The sequence below is a fragment of the Peromyscus maniculatus genome, chromosome 10 (assembly GCF_049852395.1).
Source record: "Peromyscus maniculatus bairdii isolate BWxNUB_F1_BW_parent chromosome 10, HU_Pman_BW_mat_3.1, whole genome shotgun sequence".
NCBI lineage: Eukaryota > Metazoa > Chordata > Mammalia > Rodentia > Cricetidae > Peromyscus > Peromyscus maniculatus.
Window position 1 is genome coordinate 47789364 of NC_134861.1, and position 23522 is coordinate 47812885.

Below are 23522 nucleotides of genomic sequence, written 5' to 3' on the forward strand. Positions count from 1 at the left end.
CCAGTTGGTCTCTCTGCATGATAAGCTGATAATAGTCGTTGAAAATGCAACAGCAACAGCACACAGCCTGGATCAGATTGTTGGTTTCTGATTTGTGAGCCTCCAAGATGAACATCTAACTGATTTATGCTCAGAATTTGGAATTTTGTGGTAGACTACAAATGCAAAGATAAGTACAACATAAATTTTTAAAATACTCCATAAGTCTCTGTGAGCTTCAACATTCTTCAGTGTTCTTATGTTACAGCCAATTATCTCCCCACTTAAATGGCTATTATTTTCTTACTTGAAGTCTATGCTCTCTGAAAGTGTCATTACCAAGTGTGGCAAAAAATCTGGTGGTGGGCCATAAATTTAATTTAAATGGCAAGCATTTATTGATTGCAAATTGGGAATCCTAGAAATCTTTAAAAAGTGATTATTGTAAATGAATTCACTCTTTCCACACAACAAAGGATAATTTATTCTCTTGATGGTAGAATGAACGTAAAAATTTTTTCTTACATACTTTGTTTTGTTAAAATTCCTAGAGGTTTACCATTCATAGAAGAGTCTTCCTGGCCACTGTCACAGTTAGAGGTAGGAATTCATTACGATGGGAAGCTACAAAATGTCCTCCAAGAAGACAAGAGAGTAAAACTGACATCATGCAAATTTGTGGGTTTGGGTAAATATGGTCTGCTTGAGGCCACAGGGAGAAGGAACACTCTTTATAAAATGATTTACAAGTTGAAGGAAGTACTTCAGTTTGCAACAGTGAGCAATCACGTGATCAGGAGTGGTATCCATGAAGACCTGATTCCCTTTGGAATGTGTTCAAGTCAACATTACTTGTCACCTCCCTCTATATATAACTCATATTATCAGGGCTGATGGAATTTTTCTTCAAGGTTCTTTGAACCTTTTTCTGGATGCCATCCCTCTAACCTCCTCCTTCCCATGTCCTAGGATAGCACCCAGGCTGCCTGGCTTCTGCTTACTTTCTTTTTGCCTCTACCTCTTAGATCTACCAGCATGATTCTCGTTGATACCCACCTCCATCACACTGGCCTCCTGTGGGACATTAGTTTCTATCATGCAAACTTGTGAATACTTCCCAATGCAAAGTGAGCCCCCATAACAGTGTGGCTGTTCTAGATCTAAACTTATACCGTGTCTTCCCATGAGACTGTATTCCATTTTGAGTGTACCAAATTCTTCACCTCCAGCCCTACTCCCTGAAAACCTTTCTTTCATTCTCTCAGGAGCCTTGGTGAATCTACCCTGCTGTTTTCTTTCTTAGCTAGAAATACACACACACACACACACACACACACACACACACACACACACACGCAAACATTGTTAAGTGTTACAGATGTGAGGAAAAAGGTATCCTGGTGGTTGGGATCCAACGACTACCACAAAGTCACACCACATAACAAACCTTGAACAAGAGATTTATTGGGAAAAACACAGGAGGGTGGTTGACTCTAATCCAGTGAGAAGTAGCAAAGAACTGAGTGGGAGACAAGCTTATACAGGGTTGCTTAGGGGCAGAGTTTTCTAGGGTTGAGATTGGTGGGTTTTTAAGTCCTGAGCTTGGGACAAGCTCCGGGATTGATGGGATTTCAATCTCATGAATTGGAGGGTTTTCAAGTCCTGAGTTTAGGGTGAGTTTAGGGATTGGTGGGAATTCAAGTCCTGGAATTGAGCTCAGGCTTTTCCTCCACATACACAATCATGCAGTGTTTGCTAGTTGCTTATATGTTGTGTGTATATGTGTATATATACATATGTATACATATATATTCATTTATGCGTTGCCTATACATGCTAGCCAATCCTATTATGCACACATATGTATATACATGGTCATACAGTCCTGCATTATTGTTCATGTGTTAATATATAAAAGTATAGATACACTTGTACACATATATACACCTATAGCCTTGTATTGTTGGCTAATTGTTTTATATTTTCACATTTGGCCACCCAAACTAGATTTAAATTTCCTTACAAAGTAGAGTGAGTTTTCCTTTTTAGCTCTGTAGGTACTGACTTTCTCCTCACCTTTAAGCTGGGAAACCTTCAGTGAAGACAACTAGCAGATCCTTTTGTAATGCTAAGTGTCTGCTGAATTTGTCAACATTGGCTATTTTAGCTTTTTTAGTATGTACATAATATATTATCATTATTAAAAAATGTTAGACTATAAATAGAAAGCCACAAGAAAAAATATTAAAGACACTTATACTCCAATCAGGATGATCAAGCACTTTGAGTGCTCCATCATACTTATTTCGTAGCGCACAGGAGAACACCTTCCACACAGACATCAAGGAGTCACCACTCACACTTGGGCTACACTAGTTCAGAACCTCAAACCTCACCGTAAGTTGCCATCATTTCCAAACCTGAGTGCTGGCTACAACTGTTGAATGTACTTTCATTAGCACAGGCTGTCCTCTGAGTACATTGTAAGCAATGACCTCCAGAGACTGCATTCCACATACCAGTGTTCTAAGGAACGCCAAGTAGCTGCATTCAGAAGTACCAGATGAATGAATGAAAGATGTCCATTCACTCGTATCATGAAGGCATTATGTCGGGTGTTAAAATAAAGCACAGACAAGGTGGCTCACAGTGACCCAGAAAGGCCTGGGTGCTAATTAAATAAACCCCATACCACCCATCTTTATACAATGCTCTGCCATAAAAGCACTCCTTTATTCTCCACCAAACAATGTACAAAGGCAACCAGGGAAGGAAGTCATGTTGCAATATTCTAAAACATAAATCTTGTTACCAGTTTGCTCAGAGACAGCATCCTGTTTTCCTTACACACGGATCAGGCACTGGAGGCTGTCCTTATAGGCTCTATGCCCTGTTCCTCAAAGTGGCTTCTGAATTATACCTGGTCTCCAGGATTTACACATCCAAGTGCAGGTGTTGCAAGCACAAGTTAATTTGTGTCCAGTGAATGATTCAACCAATTGTATGTATGTCAGCTCAGTTTTTGTCACACTTAGAATTTATTCTTTCATAAATTGTGAGTTGAACTGCATTATGTTGTGTGTATAAATATGTACGTTTGTACAGGGTATTTGTGTATATATGTATACACATGTGTGTGTGTGTGTGTGTGTGTGTGTGTGTAAGTGTACAGGTGCTCATGCACACTCTTATGGAGGCTAGACGTTGATATCAGGTGTTATCCCAATCAATCTCCACCTTAGTTTTGGCATAAAATCTCCCAGCAAACCTGGAGCTGACCAGTTGCCTGGCCTGACTGGCCAGCAGGCTCCTGGGATCTTCTTGTCTCTGCCTCTCAAGCACTGTTACAGGCATGTACCTCCATGCTTGCCTTCTGCCATGGGTGTTGAGAATCAAAATTCAGGTTCTCATGCTTGGACAGCAAGCATTTTATCCATGGGGCCTTTCAACTCCATTCTTTCTTTGTCATTCCTTATTTGATGTTTGTGACATTGACTGACAACTAAACTTAAGATTTACATGTATGCTAGAGGCCAGAAGGAAGTGGATACCACACACTCCCAACACTCAACATCACATGATGGTTCTGCTATACTATCATGTCAGCCTAAAGCTCACTCTCTGCTTTGATTACAACTGAGAACCCCATGGCTAGTTTCCAGCTATGACATCAATATGCAACTTGAGTCAGGGAAAAATGGTTAACTCCTTGATAGTTTATTTTATCCTGCGAGGCAGAGGTACGTAATAATGCTTACAACTGACAGATCAGCTCAGGCAGAGCCGTGCCTGTTTGTCTTGTTCAAGGCCAAGGCCTTCTCAAATGTGATGAGGCAGGGCTTTGAGGATCAGCAGAAGGGGAGTACAGGAGGAAAGTCCATGGGAGTGGGTGGCCCTGGGAAACAGCTCTTGTGAAAAACTACTTTGGCAGAGGGCACCCAAGGCCACAGTCAGGCAAAGAGAACTCTGTCCCCAAATATGGAGCAACTCAATTTTAGAATTTCACTAATGCTCACTTTTGTTTCCCATCATGGGAGAGATGTGTGTCAGTTTAACACTAGAGGGCAAAGAGTGAGGGAGTCAGCACACTGTGGTGACAGGGCTCATGACGCTGTTGCTGGCGGTGACACAGTTGCCACATATGACCTTACCCTTTGCCCAGTCAAAGAAGAAGGGATCCTGTGACATCAGAGAGGACTGCTGTGAGCCTTTGTCAAAACAGCCGTTCTTATCCTCTGTCACTAGGAGAATACCTAACACATGAGTCTTGAAGTCCAGGCATCTCTATCATTTCTTCTGGAGTCTTATTCTTTATAGATCCAACACTGTACTATGTTTCACTTCAGCAATCTGACCAAATCATTTTTGCATTTCATAAGGGAGAACCTCAGTGATTAAAATAATAATAATAATAATAATAATAATAATAATAATAATAATAATAACAACAACAACAACAACAATAACAATAAGACCAGGACTTCTCAAGCGTAGCACCAGTCATTTATAATCAAACAGCTCTTTTTTGCAATGAGATACTCTGCACATTATAGGGTATTTAGTGTCATTCCTAGTCTCTCCCTTCTAAATAGTAGAGGTATCACCTTGTCATCTACTCCTAGCAATCAAACATACCTCCAGACACTGTCAAATATCCCTTGAGGGTACAAAATTGCCTTTGGTTTAGAATCATTGGCTTAAAATGACCTAATGAGAGATTAAATTAAATGAACCATGTGTTTTAGAGCATTGCAAACAATTCTATCAGTGGAGGAAGTTATATAGGGAAACAAAAAGAGTGTTGCAGCATAGATTAAGCATCTATATATAGATAACCGACTGGCTGCTAAGCCAAAACTCCTGAAGCTATAAATGAGAAGTACCCCCACAGATTCTACAAGATAAAATATGGGGACATAAGGTCATGGGGAAAGTTCTGAAATCAGCCTTCCTAGGAGGTAATGATTACCACATTATCTACCCCCACCTTTCAGTTATCCCAGAACCATCATCTACAAAATGTGTGGCATTCACCCAATATGGAATAGCCATAGTTGATCTTGAGATAAGAGGCCTATAGAGATGGACATGTTTGAAAAGAACTGTTTATTTAATGCTGCATGACTTAGAATGGGCCTGTAACCTGACAAGTGTACTGGATGAGGAATGTTCATTTTACCGGTTCTATCCAGCCACGTCCTTATGTGAACTTTCTAAGACCCAGCTGAGAAGCCTGGGAAAGTATAACCAACCACAAACTCTTGATGTTTCCTCCACTTTGCTCACTCCCTAGTCTTTAGTCCCCGACCTGAAATAGTCTCTTAAGGTCCAGGTAATGTCCCAGGCATGTCACAGAATCTTAGCTCTCCACAGAACTGACAAGCACCTTAATTCACCAGCCACCCAGTACCTCCACACAGGCCAACACAAAAGGGAGACATTCTGTTCTATTTTTAAGTATATTGAGCAAAGAAGCAGCTTGATACATCTTTGTAAAGGATGGCTGTCACCCAAGAATCACTGTCTCCCTATTTTTATCAATGATATAGACTTTGAAATCAGATAAATTTAGAAATTCAATGTTAAGTCTTTATTTGTCAACTGTGTGGTTTTGGTGAAATCACTTAACTTTCTTTGGACCTCGGTGCCTGCATATGTAAAATGAGAATGTATACATATATACACATATATATGGAATAATATGTGAAAGCAAAAGGTTGTTTTGAAGGATGTGTGTGTGATGGTATACAGAAGGCAGAAGTGATCCAAAATGGTAGCCATCATTGTTACTAAATATTGCTTATCAACAATTATCATTTTTATCATGAATTTATTCAACAATCATTTATTTATTCAGTACCACCTATGCACTGGGTAGTATAAAATTTGAATAACTATAAAAATGTGCTCTCTTAAAGAACAGAGATTTTAATTGTGTAAGTGGGAAGACAGTAACGTAGTGACCAGTGGCTAACAGAAGTTTTGTGTGCACCCTTCAGAGGGGCTCGGAAGCTGTGGTACTGATGCTGATTTTGAGGCTGAAAATTAGTTGATTTGGCAATTTGCACCCAATTCACTTGTCACAGTACTTACTGAATGCTTATCACTATAAGAAATGATTTATTTTCAGGTAAATGAGTCCCGATCTTGTGAGAGTGAACCTCGTTTCTCTGAGTAACACTTTAATAGGAGTAGATTAACATTCTTTATTATAGGGTAGGCTCATAATAGGCGTCTAGAGTCTGGGAGGTAATTCTCACTACTGAAAGGTAAATGAATTTTGACTAATTTATAAGTACATACTAGATTTTTTTGAGTTTAGAAATTTTCCATCATGCGAGAAAATTAGGGGTATGAAGCAATAATATAATAGCAATAATCAAAACTGTTCACATACAAGGTAAAACAAACGGCAATAGACATTAACCCCTTAGTGAAAAAGAAATGCCTTATTCTGTGTTAATTCATTTTAGGCACCATTTGCTGTGAGGCCCCTTTCTGTGGGAACAAAGGGGAGTCAACAGCTTGACACTTTTTTTCTTCCTTGTCCCCAAAGCTTTCACAACCCCTTGTATTTCAACACAGTTTAACACACTCTGCTGTCAGGCCTTAGCGCCTTCATTCCAAAAAGCACCATTTTTCCATAACGTAACAAGCATGGTGTTTCCACAACATAGAAATTCTCTAGCTGCAATGACGAATTGCCTACTGGCAACCATGTAAGAGCACATATGTATCCAGGCATGGCACCGCGTCGGTTTGGCCCACACCAAGGTCAATGAGAAGTTAAATTCTCCAGAGGAGATGCTTACCTCAAATATGTTTGCAGGCTCATTGTTGTACTGGTTGGATATGATTTCTGATTGGTCACTGCACCACTTCAGTCCACCCAGAAAGCTGTCTGTGTCCAAGTCATTCACATCAAGTTCAGAAAGGTCAAGTTCGGGAAGATCTGGGCAAAGAGGCTGGTCCTCACCAACCAGAGCAGCACACTGCAGGAGGCAGCAAAAGAAAAAACAATGGTTATTAACAGCAGGAATTCACTAAACAGCAATAGCATGTGATAGGAATTAAGTCTGGTTAATTCAACGGCAGCACCAAAGCTGGCTCTGGGCTCTAATCGCCAGGGGAAACACCTTCCATTCTTTATTTGCTTAGCTCCCCGGGAGTATTTTGTCTAATTTCCCCCATCCAAATTCTAAACCCAGATCCAAACTAAGTATTATGTTTCCATGAAGGCCTCCTTGAGTCTTCCATTTAAAAACCAACAGAATTCACTCCTACCTCCAGGGTAGTTATACTCGGTGAGTTTCAAACCCTCTTATAGTTAACTACACACATGGTTTTATTCTGTCCTTATCATAGGACTGGTTCGAGAGAAGTATACAAGTGGATTCGTACCTCGGAATCACCATCAGATATAATGGATATCCCTATGAACAAGTGTTCACTGAGATAACAGAACTCAAGAATTACACTGGGAAAACTTCTTCTGTGCCCACTCCCTTTAAGTATTATAATCCATATCATTCATTTAGCAACTAATGATGCAAGTCCTCTGACTCATCATGGCTCTCTTGAATTGTTATTTAAATCATTTACTCTCACTTGACTTTTTATGAGTTCTCTGACTTCATCCTTAACAGGTCAAATGGAAGTTCCTTGAGTTAAAGAACAAAATTTTTATTATTTTTTTATGTGACCTTTATAGCTTTCACTGGGAATGTGCTGCAAGGGGTGTGTGTGTGTGTGTGTGTGTGTGTGTGTGTGTGTGTGTGTGTATGGGGGGGGTGTTGGGATCACCTGTCACCTAAAAGGGAAAAACCAAAGTACTGTACCATGATTATTATATTTTGTGTTTTATTGAGGTATGTCAACACTACAGTTGTTGTGAATTTAAAAATGATCATATTTGTATGAAGATAAAAAATGGTTTCAATATATTGAAAGGTTTAAATACTTATCAGGAGGGTTATTTTATGTCACTTTTTTTTAACCTCTTTCTGGGGTTCAGAAAGTCTTCCCATGTCCCCAACAGATTGCCTTCTGAGGAAATCAGAACCCCTTACCAATGAGATGGTCTCCTACATTCAACTGGCTAATTTGTTATTGAGCCAAGTCTGGGTGCTCTAAGGAGCCACAAAAAACGCTTACTATGGGGGTCTCATATACAGCAGAGTCACCACAAGTTCATCCTTTCACTAGCCATCTGCCTGAATTCAAGCATTCGCGTGCAGAGAGAAACAAGGTCCTCCTGCCTTTCCTTTCCAAAGTGGCAGAGAGCTATTTAGTGGTTCCCGTCCAGGCAGCAGTGGGACAAAAGGCTGACAAACTTCCTTGACATTTACATTTTGAAAACGGTAAGTTTTGTGCAGACTGAATTTCTGGAGCATCCCTGTCATCACTGGCAGGCTGTATCAGCACACAGGTCATATGCAGCAGTGTGATCTGGAGCCACACGCTCAGGAGTAAGTAGTGGGTAATGGAATCAGCAGGTAAGGAGAGGGGGAACAGAGTCTGCATACCATTGCAGTTGTGCAGAAGATCACCAGGCCCCAGAAGATCCCCAAAGGCAGGCACATGGCTGTGCCGAGAAAAAGCTACCCACCCCCAACAAAAAAAAAAGTCTTCTTTCTCATCTTGTTGGATTTGTCTTTGTATTATCTGAATCAGCCCAAAGCTACAGGTCAGAAAACCTGGCTAGGTTTGTAAGTGGAAGCCAGGCTAAAAAGAGTAGATCGCATCCAGTATAGTGTTAGTGTTTTGTTATGGATGTAACACTTCCAAGGCTCCATTTTTATCCACACTGCTTATCCTCAGAGCACAACCCCTTTCCTTAACTCTTCCTCAACACCGTCAGTGCAGAGACAAGGGGAGAACTTTGTCAACAGTGCAGAAAACCACACAGGACCAAAGAGAGCATCGAAAGACTGAAGCAGGGGACAGCCTGGTCTACCTATGGCTGCAACTCCAGTCCCGGAGCACAGAAGGCATGTTTTGGAATGGTAAACTGTCACACTGACTTGCTGGGAGACAGCTTCTTGCCATCTCTCTTTAAATACTCTCTCTAAGCAAGACTAGTTTAAAGACCCTCTAACTTCCAAGAATATATATACATACATACATATATATATATATATGAATATAGCTTATGACTATTATTGAACGGATAAGATCAATTTGTTGTTTTAGTCTCCTCTCTCTTTCTTTGGCTTTCCCCTCTCTCCCTCTCTCTCCCCTTCCCTCTACTTCTCTCCCTCACTGTTCATGTTTATTCTTTATGGCTCAAAATAGTGTCTGTGCTTTGCCAATGTTGACATCCTGATCAAATCAATGCTTCTGAATGTGGCATTATCCCACTGATCTAAGAGACATCCGTAGAAGCAACTGTTCCTGTTATCAATTCATAGCTGGACTCAGACAACGCCGGACTTAGCAGCCTGAGACCAGGATCTGTCCCTGTTTGACATGCTGGTATGGATGGCTCCCCTATACATCCGTAACAGGTGTGCCTTGCGAAATTACACAGATATTCTGCTGCCACTTTGCCACTGTGACAGCAATTTCACAACTGTGGCCTTAGTTTTACAATAAGATTTAAGAGACTAAGCAGTCGCTAAACACAAAAGGCTAATTATTGTACGTTATTTCACCCCAACAGACTTTTCCCTTAGTTAAGGAGCCGACAATAAATTAGCTTAACTGCATGGATGATAATGATTCATTATAATTAAGTATAATTCTCCATTAACCTTTCAGAGGTTTTGGTGCCATTGGTGGTAAATTTTAAAGAGAGCGAGAAGGGAGAGAGTGGACTCCGTAGCATTAATTATATTAATAAAAAACGGAATCTTAACTTCTGGTAAAAACATTAGTTGAGGTGGGAGGAGGGATGGAGAGAGAGGCAGTAAAGAATGACAGTCTTGGTGAAGTGTGTCATGTGAACTGTCTCTATCAATCTTAGTAACCTTATTGTACATCGCCTCCATTAAGCTGTGAAACACCAGGGACTCTGGGTAGCTCTGGTGATTTGGGCTTTTATTAACCAATGCACTGTCCTGTCATTATGTGTGAAAGGGCATAATAGGTTTTAAGATGACAGCAAACATTAATGATTCAAAAAATGAAAGCTGCCCACGCTACCTGCTGCTTGTAATATTTCGACAAGCAGGGGTGATTCCCAGAGCCACGGCCACGAAGGCACAGGTTTCTAGCAGCTGGCTGTCTGCTAAGCAGCAGTGACTAGCCAGTCACAGCTAACCCTGTCTGAGGCTGGACACTGAGCCCCAATCCCCTCCTCCTTAAGAAAAAACAAACAAACAAACAAACAAACTTAAAGCGGTAGTTATAAACGGCTGGGAAGCTTATTTGCAAACTGCAGGAATTCTGACCATGGAGGCAAATCCACCTCATTTCCTTTAGATCAGCTCTTCAATCTCTGAGCAGCATTAGGAACATACAAGCCGCAAAAATGAAAGTGGATGGAGGCGACCCACAGTGCCAGCCAGACAACCACCCACGGGATACTCTGGCTACTCCAACAATTAGGACTTTGAAGCCACTTAGAACTCAGATTCCCAATAGCCACAGGACACATGAATTATCCATATCTATTCTGCCTTACCAAGAAATCACAAGATAAGAATAATTATAAACCGCAAATACGATCTGCCAAAGCCAGGGGAAGGCAAATAGAGCCAATATCTGCAAACCCAGCAAAGAGTTAAGAATCCAGGACACGCCTGGCTAGATAGGAAAAATGCATTCGCAGGCGGCCTCGCCAAATCATTTTCACTTTAGATGTGTATCGCCGCACCACACGGACATCTTATTTAATCAAATCACGTGTGGCACTTGACCCTCCCCCTTACCCTACGTGCCCCCGCTACCGGGAGGAAGCACCATTGTTAGTTAGCAGCTCCGATCCTCCGCGCAATTCAATTCGGGTCCATCTCACCAGAGTCCACAAAAGTTTCACTTGTTTTCGAACTTGCCCAAACTTTCTGTGAACATTCCATTGTACTGAATGCAAACACGCCGAGGTCCTCTGTCCCCAGCTAGACTCCGGAGATTACGAGGAAACTGCTTGTGTTTTTTCCTCCCCTGTATGAATTGTAGCCAGCAGAGACTGTGGAATTGATGTATTGCGGTCTATTTTTACACAAGCAGTGAGTAGCTCCACACACGGTCTGCATAAACTCCATTCTCTCCCAGCTTCAGGCAGCTCTCCGTGGTACAGAGAGATTTAACCATTAGGTTTCTCACCAGCTAAGGCTGGGATTTTTTTTTTTTTTTTCAAACTCGCTCGCCTACCCTTTCAGCCACACACAACTGTTTTAAAGGAAACAGCCCCGTCGTTTTGTTTTTTTGTGGGAAAAGCAATCTACCTCAGCCCCAGCAGGATTATTTGGGATCTTGTAAGTTCTCTCTTTAATGAACAGAGAGAGGAGGACGGAAAATAAAAATCCCGACGACAGTCAAAACGGACTCTCTTTGAACACATCCATTATAATGTTTATCTTCATTTTCTTATAAATAGAAATGGCATTTTCCCAAGCAGGCCAGTGAACACTGGAAAGACTTCAGCTCCTGATTCATATCAATATCTTAGAGCATAAATATTGCATACGAGTAGAAACAGAGCCAAAGGCACATGAAAAGAGTTTCTAACCGCCACAGACACTGATGACAGCAGCTAAGCTCTGATTTGCTCAAGGCATCTCCGAGCCACCTTAAAATAGCAAACTTATTGGAGTTAAGATAAGATTGAGATTCCCCTAGCAAAAGCTCCCGCCGCCGCGCTACTTTCTAAGTCCCCTCCTTCACCCCAGCCCATCCCCCTCCAGGAATCCTTGCATCTGAGGGAAGCTCCGGTCCTGCAATGCCCAGCCCCAGCTCACCTCTATGTCACTCCATACAGAGTCTTGGCTGCACATGTCCCAAGCCATCCAGCTCCTGAATGACGCCAGTCAAGCTTTTTCAACTCCAATCCACTCTGACACACAGCACACACTCATGCAGGCAACCAGCCCCTTACTGAGAGTGAACTGAAGGCACCTGTCTTACTACAGTCCCCAGTCACATGACAAAGCTATTAAAAAGTAGGCTGGGCTGTCACTCACCCAGCCTCCCTTCTCCTGTGCAGCTTGCTGCTCAAACTCCTGACGTCACTCCAAGGCAGCCCTCTGCCTCAGTGAAGTAACGCTTGGGGGGGGGGGGGGCATAGAAGAAAGAAAGGAAGGAAACCCTTGGCCTTAGGGAGGTTTCACGCATCGCACTGTGACTAAAGCCAGATTTGAATGCCACCAACTCTAAACCGGAGCCCTGGTCATATAATAACTAAAATCTTCTGCAACCTCTTTTTTTTTTTTTTAATGTATTTTTCATCCAAAACAAGCAAGTAGCAAAGGTCCCCTGTTACATGACAGAGTAACTACACTCTTGCCTAAAATGTGTTTTCTTTAAGGACTGGTTTCCAAGTGGACCCAGACTCAGCTTGGAACTAAAGCAGAAGCAGCGTCTCACATGATACATTTTTATGAGATTCCTTTTTCCCTGTTGGGGGAGTGTTTGAAAGCAGCAAATCGGCTTTTTTTTTTTTTTCTCTTGTTTGGTCAACAAAAACGGCCCCATTTGTTTAGGTCTAAGCAAACTCCTCCACCCAAAATCAGCTGTCTCCCTGGCAGTAGGGAATGCAGACTCCAAAACTGTTACTGCAGTTTGCTTTGCTCCGTATAAGGAGAGCAAGCCACAAAACCCTACCCTCCTAGGTTATTCTTGAGATTCTTTCCATTGCTCTCCCGGGCTCCCAGAAAACAAATGTTAGTAAATACAGTCCGCTACTGCCATGCCTAAGACAGCCTAGCTCGTCCACTGCCTTTTTTTTTTTTTTCCTTTTCTTACATGTAGCATTTTCTTCCTCTCTGCCTCAGGGTGCCTTTTTGAATAAACATTGGATTCCAAGCCTAGTGCCCTGGGTTGTGCAGTTTGCTTTTGAAATCAAGAATGTCCAGGGAAGGAAGGAAAAACACTGAAATGGTATCAGCAAAGAAACTCACTGCTGGAGCTTTGCTTACTAGTATTTTTGTCTGTACCTTGAGACAATGAGGACTGATGTAGGTACAACTGTTTCTATTATGACATGACATACTGAATACATAACAAACTCCCTGGACACAGAGGAAAAGCTCTTCATAACACTGGGCTGCTCGGACTTAACCCTTCCAGCAAATTCGAGAAACACACAGGGTATCTTTGAAAACAGATCTATTTTCATAATACTTCAAACCCCACAGACTTTCAAACATCAGCTCATTTCCTTTGCTTGACAGTAATTTGGAAAGAAAAAAAAACTCCCCATGCATCTAACTATAATTTATAAAGTACCATTCATTTAAATTCCTATCCCACTGAGGTTAATTTAGTGTTTGCTTTATTGTCTGTCCCCTTAGAAGAAAAACATAGGTGACTACTCTCAGTTTTTATACTCAGCTGCTCAAACAGAAAGGAAGAAATACAAAACAAATAAAGGCCCATCAGCCTTCTGCTTACTTCAGACCCTGTGTAAGGGGTCTGTTTGCTCTGATGTCCACAGCAAGGTGCTAGATAGTGTGATGAAATAGAGTTTGTCATCAGTGAGTAGAACATGATGGCCAACAGCTTTGACATCTTATGTTAGGTGAATGCACCTGACTATCCTCTTCCAGGCAGCAGAAAAGTACTGTAGATTTTATTTTCAAATTCAAAAAAAAAAAAAAAAAAGAGCCAGAAAAGACAAACTTGGGGAACACTTTCTACATGCAATTAGTAGCATTACTCTGTACTTCCACAAAGAAACATTAATTTTCTTCCCAATTAGATTTTTACTTAATGTAAAACTTTGGTAAACTATTAAAATTCAGGACAAAGGTCATTGGCTCTATCCTCCACACAGTCAACTGTGAAATAATATTAGCCACTTGGCTACAAGGAGTCAAGGGTTATTAATTATTATCAAGCCATCCTGATGGTAACCAACATCTTGGTTTCTATTCTTTCATTTCTTAGGCATGCACCATACTTTTGAAAAATCCCATTCACACCTTTTAGAGATGTTCTTTGCACTAGATCACTCTGCGTGCATTACTGCTTTGGTATTTTAACCTGCTCACACTGAATTGTGGCAGTTTTCTTGTTTCTTGTTTGGGCCACCTAATTCTACTTTGGAAAACTAATCAGATCAGCAGATCCGTGAAGCTCAAGGTATATTTAAAACAGCTGTTCTGTCCTCTACCTTCATAATGAGGCTACGTGAGGATAAGACATCCCATGGCTAATAAACAAAGACATACTGCACTCTTGCCCTTATGTTTCTACTGATATATAAGTCAACTTTAAACTAATTTGTAGAACAAGTCAGGATACCGTCTACAAGTTTCTCAGGCTTTAGAATCACAACTCCAACGAGAAGGATATTTTAGAAGTCTTATCATTTGGTTAATTAACTCTTCAGATTAAAAATCCTCTTCTGTCCAGCTTTTTTTTCTCTCCTCAAGAGAATTTAAATTGTTAGTTGCTCACCAACCTTGGGTTTTCCTGGCTCCCCAGGCAGTTTCTATATTTAATTCTCTCTCTGCCTTGACTACTGCTGCTCTCTCTGTAGCCTGCATCTCGCTCCTTCCCCAACTTTGGCTTCAAGATTTCCAAATGTTTGCTTTCAATCAACAAACATCTATGGAAACTTTACCATGTGTACAGGCACACATTGCAAGGGCTGCCAAAAATGGCACACAACACAAACACAGGGAAGCTTACAATTTGGGGGGAGGTCTAATCCTTAGGGAGGGTGAATAGTTTTCTATATGAAAGCAGTCTTGCCTTGTTCAAAGTCCTTTTCCATCCTTTAAAGCATGCCGTGCTCAGGGACAAGGTCCTTATGCTGACCATCATGAGTCATATCCAAATCAACCCACGTTTTGGCAAAACAATGGACAGAGGTATTTATTAACACTTGATGGCTGCCCATAGTGTTGTGTATCTACACAGAGTAGATCCCAGAACTATAGAATCCCTCCCTTCAGTAGTTCTGTTAACATTTGTTTTCCAAGATCCCACCATTGCTGAGGTAGGAAAAACTATCTTTTAAGTTTATAATATGTGTGTGTCAGTGGTGGTGGTGGGGAATTAAGGGAAATGGAGAAAGAGAATTCAATTTGATATGAAGTATATTTGATGATGTGTTTGTTTCCTTCCCCATTCCTACCCCAAAGTATAGGCTATTTGTGTTTTTCATACTCTCTATTTTATATAACAGCCTATTTCTAAAAAGTAAAGACAATGACACAAACCAAAATATTCAAACTCAAACACCACAGACAATAACGAGACCATGAGTTTCAATGTCATTGTGGTATTGTGAACAGAGAAGGAATCTCAAAGTGAAGACTAACAGGATCATTTTCTTTGTCCACTTACTGATAAAGCTCAAAATAATGTATACAAGTGTAAATTGGATGCCAAATTCTTTAAAGAAGAAAGGTAGAGAGGGAAAATGATGGGCAGTCAAGTTCACATGAGTGAGACAGTAAAATCAGCATATCCTATAGGACATACTAATCAATGTAGTCCTCAGAATGCTCCCTCAAAAGAAGCTAAGTGTCAACTTTACAGCTGAGAAAAAATACACAAGCCAGAAAGGGCAGGCAGATCTTAGATAGCCCTTCTCAGAAGAATTATAGTATCTATCCCCAAATCAAAGAACTTGCAAAGACCCGTGAGGCAACCCCTGGAAAGACACATGTACAAAAGGAAACCAACATTCCCAGGACTTCAACCTGCCTGAAGCATTCTTCCAGAATGAACAGGGGCCTTTCCAGAATCACTAACATTTGTAGAGTTAATCATTGCTAAAAGGCATTCAGTTGTTTGCTTTTAATTCCTAGAGGGCCCTTGATCCTGACACCCCCACACCGCTTTCTGAGCACATACTTTAGGACTCTAGTTTGAAGCTCAGACGATAATAAGGCTCCAGGGTTCCAAGCAGGCTAGAATGTAACAGAGATCTCTCCTCTGTGAATGCTCTCAAACTCAATCTGATTTTATAGGAACTGCGATGGTGGCATCCAAGGGAGCAAAGATCCTTCAGTGAAACAAGTGGAGGAGGGTGGACAACTTTAAATGCCGGGTAACATTTGTGTTTTTCTTTTTTTAATAAACAAGATTTGGTCGACATGTTGAACAACACAGCTCTCATTCCCAATAAAAGCTTCTGCAGAGCCCTGTGGAATGGAGCCAGCCTAAGTTTTAACTTAGACCTCAAAATGTGCTTTTGGCGTTTTTTATACAACAACCAAAAATAACATGAAAATTAATCTGAGCTGTAGTCAGTTGGACTAATCTAAACATAAAGCAAGAATTGTGCTTACTAGGAGCACAAATAATAGATAATAAAGCATTGATTAAAATCTGATATTGTCTGATGTCTAAATTGGACATTGTTGTGAAACTACAGATATTTTTATTTATCTTAATTATTTCAGGTTCATTCATCTATAGTGTTCAGACTGATTACTCAGATAAGAAATGATTAACAAGGTTATTTGCCAGTATTATTTTCTGGAATCAAAAATAAGGCATATTGCATATTTTTAAAATGTGGAATGTATTAAAATTTAAAGTGCTATTGTACCCCAAAGTATTATATTAAATTTAGTAAAAATAACATTTTATCCTACTATCCATATTTACTTAGGACTAGGGAAAATTAAGTATATAAGTTGTATAAATGGAAAAAGAAACAAATAATCAAACTGTGTCCCTGGTAGTTAGTTCTGGGATTGCAGCTTATGGTTGTCAGTTTAACCATTCTTGCTTTTGTGGGTGAGACTGTACTTTACAAATAGCAAGAAAGAGGAGGAGGAGGAGGAATGAGTATTATTATTATTTTTTGGATCACATAAGACAGCCCTGGAAATTTTGGTGGGTGTTTGTTTTTGTCCATATTTTTTTTTCAGTACCATATTTGTGTTTTACCTTAGCATGCTAAAAAGTGTATCTCTAAAGTGTGGAGGCATATAAATGGATTATCACCCTAACTAGCAATTATCTTAAAGGTCTAAGCCAAGTTTTGTGTGGCATAGGAAATCATACTTGATATTAGCAACTCAGACATGGGAATTTTAAAGAAATCTTTTTAGCAAAGAATGACACAACTAGAAGAGACTGTCACTTTTTACAACTACATCCAAAAACATAAATATCACATACACTTGATAGGGTTACAAATGCATACATTTTTCCCCTAGAAGGTAAATAAGTAATATGTGTCAAGAATATTCCAAATGGATAGCCCCATGGATCCGGAAATTTGAATTCTACAGTTACTCAAAGAAATAACAGAAGAGTGCATACAAAGATTTTCAGTGTGAAAATCAACTATTCTGTATCATTCATGTTGTTGAAAACTTGCACTCAATATAACTTTCCAACCTTGGGTAGGCTAGTTAGAAAATGATAAAGCACTGTTCATGAGCATGGCATCAATGCTACCATGAAAATCCTACAAAATACATTTAGTAGCATAATGGGAAATTGTTTTAAATATATTGAAGTTTCTGATTAGGTTTGAAGTAATAGCAACCATGAAGATTCTAGCTAAAAATTTACACACACATGTAAACATGCTGGCAGGAAGAAAGGGTAGGAGACTAGTTCACAGTGCTGAGAACACTGTACACATGTATTAATTTTCTTTAGTGTGTGTCCATAACTTCCAAATTTTCTTAGATGAGCATGCATCACTTATATATTCAGAAGAGGACTAACCATTTTTTTTTCTTTTTAGAAATAGAAAGATGTTGAATTAGGGTCATGGCTTCCTAACAAACATGAGACAGAACAAGTAGAAACAGCCCCAGACATCCAGAGCCATCCTCAAAATACTCCTCATGTACTTAAGAGGACGCCATTGGTATAAAGTCTAGCATCCTCTCCCCTCAGGCTGGGAGGTGTGGCCCAACACTGAGAAGAGTCAGTGCTCAGTCTCATAGAGACCTAACTTCTAAAGCCTGAGTTTCAGAGGCCAGAACTCTGAAATGTTTGCCTCAGACATCACTATCATCTTTGTTTTGTTTGCTTACTGAAAATTTTATCAAATTAGGCATATACTCTCTTAAAAAATATAATTATCTTTGGGAGGGTTAAAATTTCAACCTCTTACATAAGGCATCTGTTTGTTATTCCTGGTTTTCCTTCCCTTTTGGCATACAGATCAGGAGCATAAATCAAGACAGGAGAAGAAAGAGTAGTGTCTTCAAGCATTATCTGACTTACAGAGTAAGAATATTTGTTAGGAAGAGAGTCTATTGACTAGAGGGTAGGCTTGGGGTCCAGTTAGAGAAGAGTTAGCCAACCCCTGCTCCCAAAGGGGCTTCTACTAAAGACATCTGGAATTGCCTTGATGGGGAAAACACAGTTTCCATTTCAAACCAGTGACTTGCAAAGTGACATTCCAAAACAACCAGTCACCAAATGTGGAGCTGCCTACATAAAGGATCACATGACGCTGCTCCCTATGAAGATGGAACTTTCAGATACCACATGGGACCAATCTACCTTCCTTTCCCTAGAGAAAAATCCACAGAAATGGAAACGTCACCATGTATCAATTAAACCTAACATTCCTGTAGTTTCCCCAGGCCTTTCCTGGAAGTTCCTCTTCATACATGTGCCTGGTGATGATTTTGACTATAGGGAATGTAAGAAGAGGGATAGCAAGGTGAAAACCAAGGCTGGAGTGGTTCAGGTGGTTCCTGGAGGCTCCAGTCTAGCTGATAAGTAAGGTCACCCAAAGTGGAAGGAAAAGGATAAACAGAAAGAGCCTCATCCTCATTGGCTCTGTCGCTAGGCCGCAATCTGACTACAGGGTACATCATTCACTGATGCTGGGCCTCAGTCTCTTTATCTTTCAAATGAAATGGATTCAATTATGTCTAAGATTGCTCCTTGCCAATTCTAAAATGCCGTGAACACCATGACAGATGCAAGCAAATCAGGAAGACTTTTGCACAAGGTGAACCCCACCAATTTAAGTCACAGACTTTGGGGTCAGTGGTAATATGCAAGTTCCATACCAGTGTGTGGAAGAGAGAGCACAACTTCATTACTTTCCTTCTTATGAGTATTTAATTGCTGTTCTAGGAAAAGAACTCAGGAGAACTGATACCTATCACACTATAAACCACATGACATTAAGTCACATGCAAAACAGAGCCACTGTTTGAACAGTAAGTCTAAAAACCACACAACTGGTATGGTAGTGGCTGTTTACTTACATCTGCATAGAGATAGACTGTAATGTATCAGTGTGTGATTTGGTTTTTAAAAGATAAGAAAGCAGTGTTACTGAGAGAAGATTGAAGAAAGAAACTGAATCCTAAGGTTACGATTTTGTAAAAAGGGAAGGGCTTTGTAGCAGTTAATCCGAATCTTAAGTAACCCCCTTGTCTGTTACTATCATAGTCATGCTTCTTAAATAAAAATCTTGTTGCATTGAATAACAGAAACCCTCATATAAATTTTAGGGAAGAGGATCAGGTAAGATTGCTGTATATTGCAAAGGAAGAAAAGAAGGTCATATGCCTGTATCTTAAGAATAACATTATTAGAATATGTATTAAATTGGGGCCATAGTGCAGCAGGGATAGCTGATAGATCCTGAGGATTCTAGCTTTCTTGTTCAACTATTTTCTTTGTATATTCAATGCTTTTTAGCAGTTGGTATGCTACTAACACTTCAGTTTCTTCTATCATCACCCACCTTGGAGGTTCCCTTCAGGTTGAATGAATAGCCATAAGCACTTTAAATTCCCTACCAAAATCTTAGATACAGAGTGATAGTGACAGGAGACAGGGAAGAGAGCACAGACGTGATAAACCTCAACCAGAACCATGCCTCAGTACAGCACCAATTAGCTCCACATAATGGCATGCCCTAGCATGACATCCTTAACTTCATATTTTCCAGCAACTAAAGGAAAGGAACAGCAAAACAACTAGCTATGGGAGCCTGGGTTCAGGGTCTGTGAACAGCCCATGAAACAGGCTGCTGAGACTTTCCACACTGAACAATCTGTAGTCTATGTCTTTTTATATGTATTGGCCAGCTGTGCCGAACACAAGTAGTTAACCGGAATGGATTGCTTCTTCACCTCCTTTTACAGCAAAAGTCTCTACTCCCAAGATTGAACTTTCTATCCTCCATATTCATAGATTTGCTTCCACTAAGAGCACCTAAAAATAGGCCCTCCCTAACTTTTCCTACAGCCTTACAAAGCACCGAGTAGAAAGCCCAACTCGGATCTCTGCTGTGGGTATTTTCAGCCTGCATGTCCTTTGTCTCCTCTATCCTATCACCTAGGGCCACAGCATATGTAAAAGCTTTGGGCAGAGTAGCTTGCTGGAATATGTCATGTGCTGAAGCCTCCTGAGAACCATATCTCAGCTGTGTTATTTTACTTTTAAGGCTAATAAATCCCCTAAAACCTTTTTAATAATGATTAATGATAAATAAATACATTCATACTTTGAATATGATGATTATCAAGGCTCAACTACTTGAAAAAAATGAAAATGAATGAACTTCTATATACCCAAAAGTACACAAACTCCATGAACATAATGTGAAGCAAAAGCACACATATACAAAACTACAATACCCATGATTCCATTTCAGTAATCATCAAAATGGAGGACTCTAATCCATGCAGCTGACGGACAGGATTGGCTACACTTGGTGGCAGCAAGGATACAAGTGGGGGAACTATGCATAGTCTCTTTTTTGCTATCAGTTCCAGTTACATGGATGTGACCCATCAAGGGAAAGGAATTTGTCTCAACCCTTTTGATAAGGGTTGACTTTCATGAATGACAGTATAATTCAGCAAAAGGGTTAAACACATGGAGAAGAGCCACTAATACTTCTACACCACCACGTTTAAACACTTTTTGATAATTAGAAAAAAATCCAAATTTTAACTTATCTTCTTAGGTTATTAAACCACTCACAGAAATAAAAGTGAGATAGGAATCAAGAAACTGGAACCAAGAGCCTTATGTCTGGGGTTTATTTGTTTGATCTCGGAAAACCACTTAACTTTCAAGCTCTTTCTTTTGTTTATGGATGGGATTAAATGTTACATGTATGTACTTCTTCAGTAACAAAAGAAGAATTTTTCCAAATCAAATATTTTACTACATTTATCTTTGGTTCAAAATTCACTTTTGAACCAAAGGGTGACTTGGTTTGAAAACGTAATATGCTTCTCCAGAAAAATGGCCCGAAGAATACTGCTGAGGACATCTGTGAGTTCTCAAGTGAGCTATCAGAACCACCCATACAAATGACAATGAAGATATCTATTTGATATAGTCTGCACTAGTGTTAAATGAGGTATCTATTAGTCCTGTGACTGTGACTAGCACATGAAAGTATTCAATAATGATACCTGCTACTCACATACAAATACCTAAAAAAAATCAATCTAATATCAAGCAAAAGATTTTGATTTGCCTAGTTTCCTCATCTAAATGGAAGGAAGGAAGGAAGGAAGGAAGGAAGGAAGGAAGGAAGGAAGGAAGGAAGGAAGGAAGGAAGGAAGGAAGGAAGGAAGGAAGAAGGAAGGGAGGGAGGGGGAAACGCATGAAGCTTCAGAAGACAATTCAAGCCAAGCTGTTGTTCACATGGCTCACTCACCACAACTCACAGGCATGCCCAATGCCTGTTGAGTTTTCTGCCCACCTAAAGAAAAGGAAAACAAAACAAAACAAAAACCAGACCTTGATTTTTTTTTCTTAACAAAAGATAAAAGTACTAAACTATTTGATTTGGAAACCTGACCTGGCTCTGCCTCCAAAGAGACCATTTTGTTTCCAACTAGCAAGCAGGCCACAAAAGTATCTGAGTCCAAGGTCTTTTGAGAAAGTCTCTAGTAAGAAACAAGTATACGGTACATAAGTACTGACAAGAAACCATGAGTTTGCCAATGTGGGAGCCCCAAGAACACTGAAGCATGCTTTAAACAATGACATCTGAAACATATAGAGGGCAGGAAAGGAAGCAAAGACATAGCAATAAAACAATGCAGGGTAAAGTTGCTTTTGCCCCTAGTAGCCTATCAACTAGACTGTCTCAGCATATCACAATGGCAGAAAATCTCTGATCAATCACACAATTACTTTCAAAATTGTTGAAGTGCCATAAGGAGAGGGTTATTATATTTTGTTTTCCATGTTGTGAGTTTTAAGTTTTCAAAATTGAGATAGTCCATAAAATATGCCTATGATTTCCAACTCGGTATGAGAAATGGAATGTGAAATACCTCATTAATAATTTATAGATTACATGTTGATAAAATATTTTGGATGTACTCTGTTAAATAAAAGATCTTATTAAAATTAAATTTATCTTTTTGAAAGGCAGCTACTAGAAACTTTTAAATTACATGTATGATGTGTATAATATTCCTCTTCAACAGTGCAAACCCTTTATTTAGTCTTCAGGTTATATCAGAGATGAAAAATCAAATCAGTGAATTATGGGAACAGGGAATTGAAGAATTAAAAAGAACAGCTGAGCAGGGCCACAGCAGCACTGAACAACTCCAGGTGGCGCCACTAACATCACAGTCTAGGGAGAGTCATCCCTAAACTGCTCAGTGCTTAAATGGGCCTGTATTAAATGCTACATAATCTATCCATCCACAAAATCATTAGGAATCCTTTCTACAATATCCCTGGGGCAAGCCTATAAATCTTTTCAGCACCTTCCACGCCTTTTTCAAAACACATACATAATAATGAGATGCAAATGGGAAAACTTTAGCCAGTGTTCTGAAATTGGGACTGGAGAAATTAGAACTGATCACATTATACAACTCTGCTTGGGTGCAGAAGATGGCCAAAACTTACTAAGTACACACAGTGTGCCATGCTCTCCAGAAGACAGCTTTTATGTTTTCACAGGGCATCACTCTCTTTAACTATAAAATGTACTCACCTTTCTCTTCCAAGAGGAAAAAAAAGCCTGTTGTTATATCTATAATATAGCTTTAGTTTTTTTTAATGCCAAAATGATTCAGTAAACAGAGTTATGCTAGTCTATTATTTCTTATTCAGTACTCAAATTAATCTCTGAATAGTGCTGGCACTAATTCAACTTGATGCCTCTACTTAGGATTTCACATAGGTGCCTTCATCCAATTCTTCTCAACTAATAAAACCTTAACTCATAGTAATATATTTATTTCTAGTTGAGTTCATGTTAAGGAGTATGGTACTTTACAGAAAACTAATTAATATCAATCATATATTGTAACACTTTTAATGGTTCAGGGGGAAATTCTACACTGGAGAAAAGATTAGATGAAGAGAGGGGTCTTAGTCCATCGTATTTACTCTATTTTTAGGACTTGAGCAAAAGATATCAAGCATCTTTTCAGACATAAATTTAATTGAAATTGTACATAATAGGAAGGCTGAGAATTAAGAACTCTGGGACTGATCCCTAA

The 23522-nt window shown here is 39.8% G+C and overlaps 1 protein-coding gene across 5 annotated transcripts in view; it reads right to left on the reverse strand.

Annotated features, from left to right (window-relative positions):
• The window catches only part of Ppargc1a (PPARG coactivator 1 alpha), a 642727-nt gene that overhangs the window by 84063 nt on the left and 535142 nt on the right, over positions 1-23522 (reverse strand). For 3 of the 5 annotated variants that reach the window (XM_042285986.2, XM_076546284.1, XM_076546283.1), the window contains one exon: positions 6792-6971. In XM_042285986.2, coding sequence (XP_042141920.1) covers positions 6792-6971 — 180 coding nt within the window. Of the gene's footprint in view, positions 1-6791; positions 6972-11879; positions 12065-23522 lie in introns of those variants that run through there. The other 2 variants (XM_006976093.3, XM_076546282.1) reach the window with 2 other exon arrangements.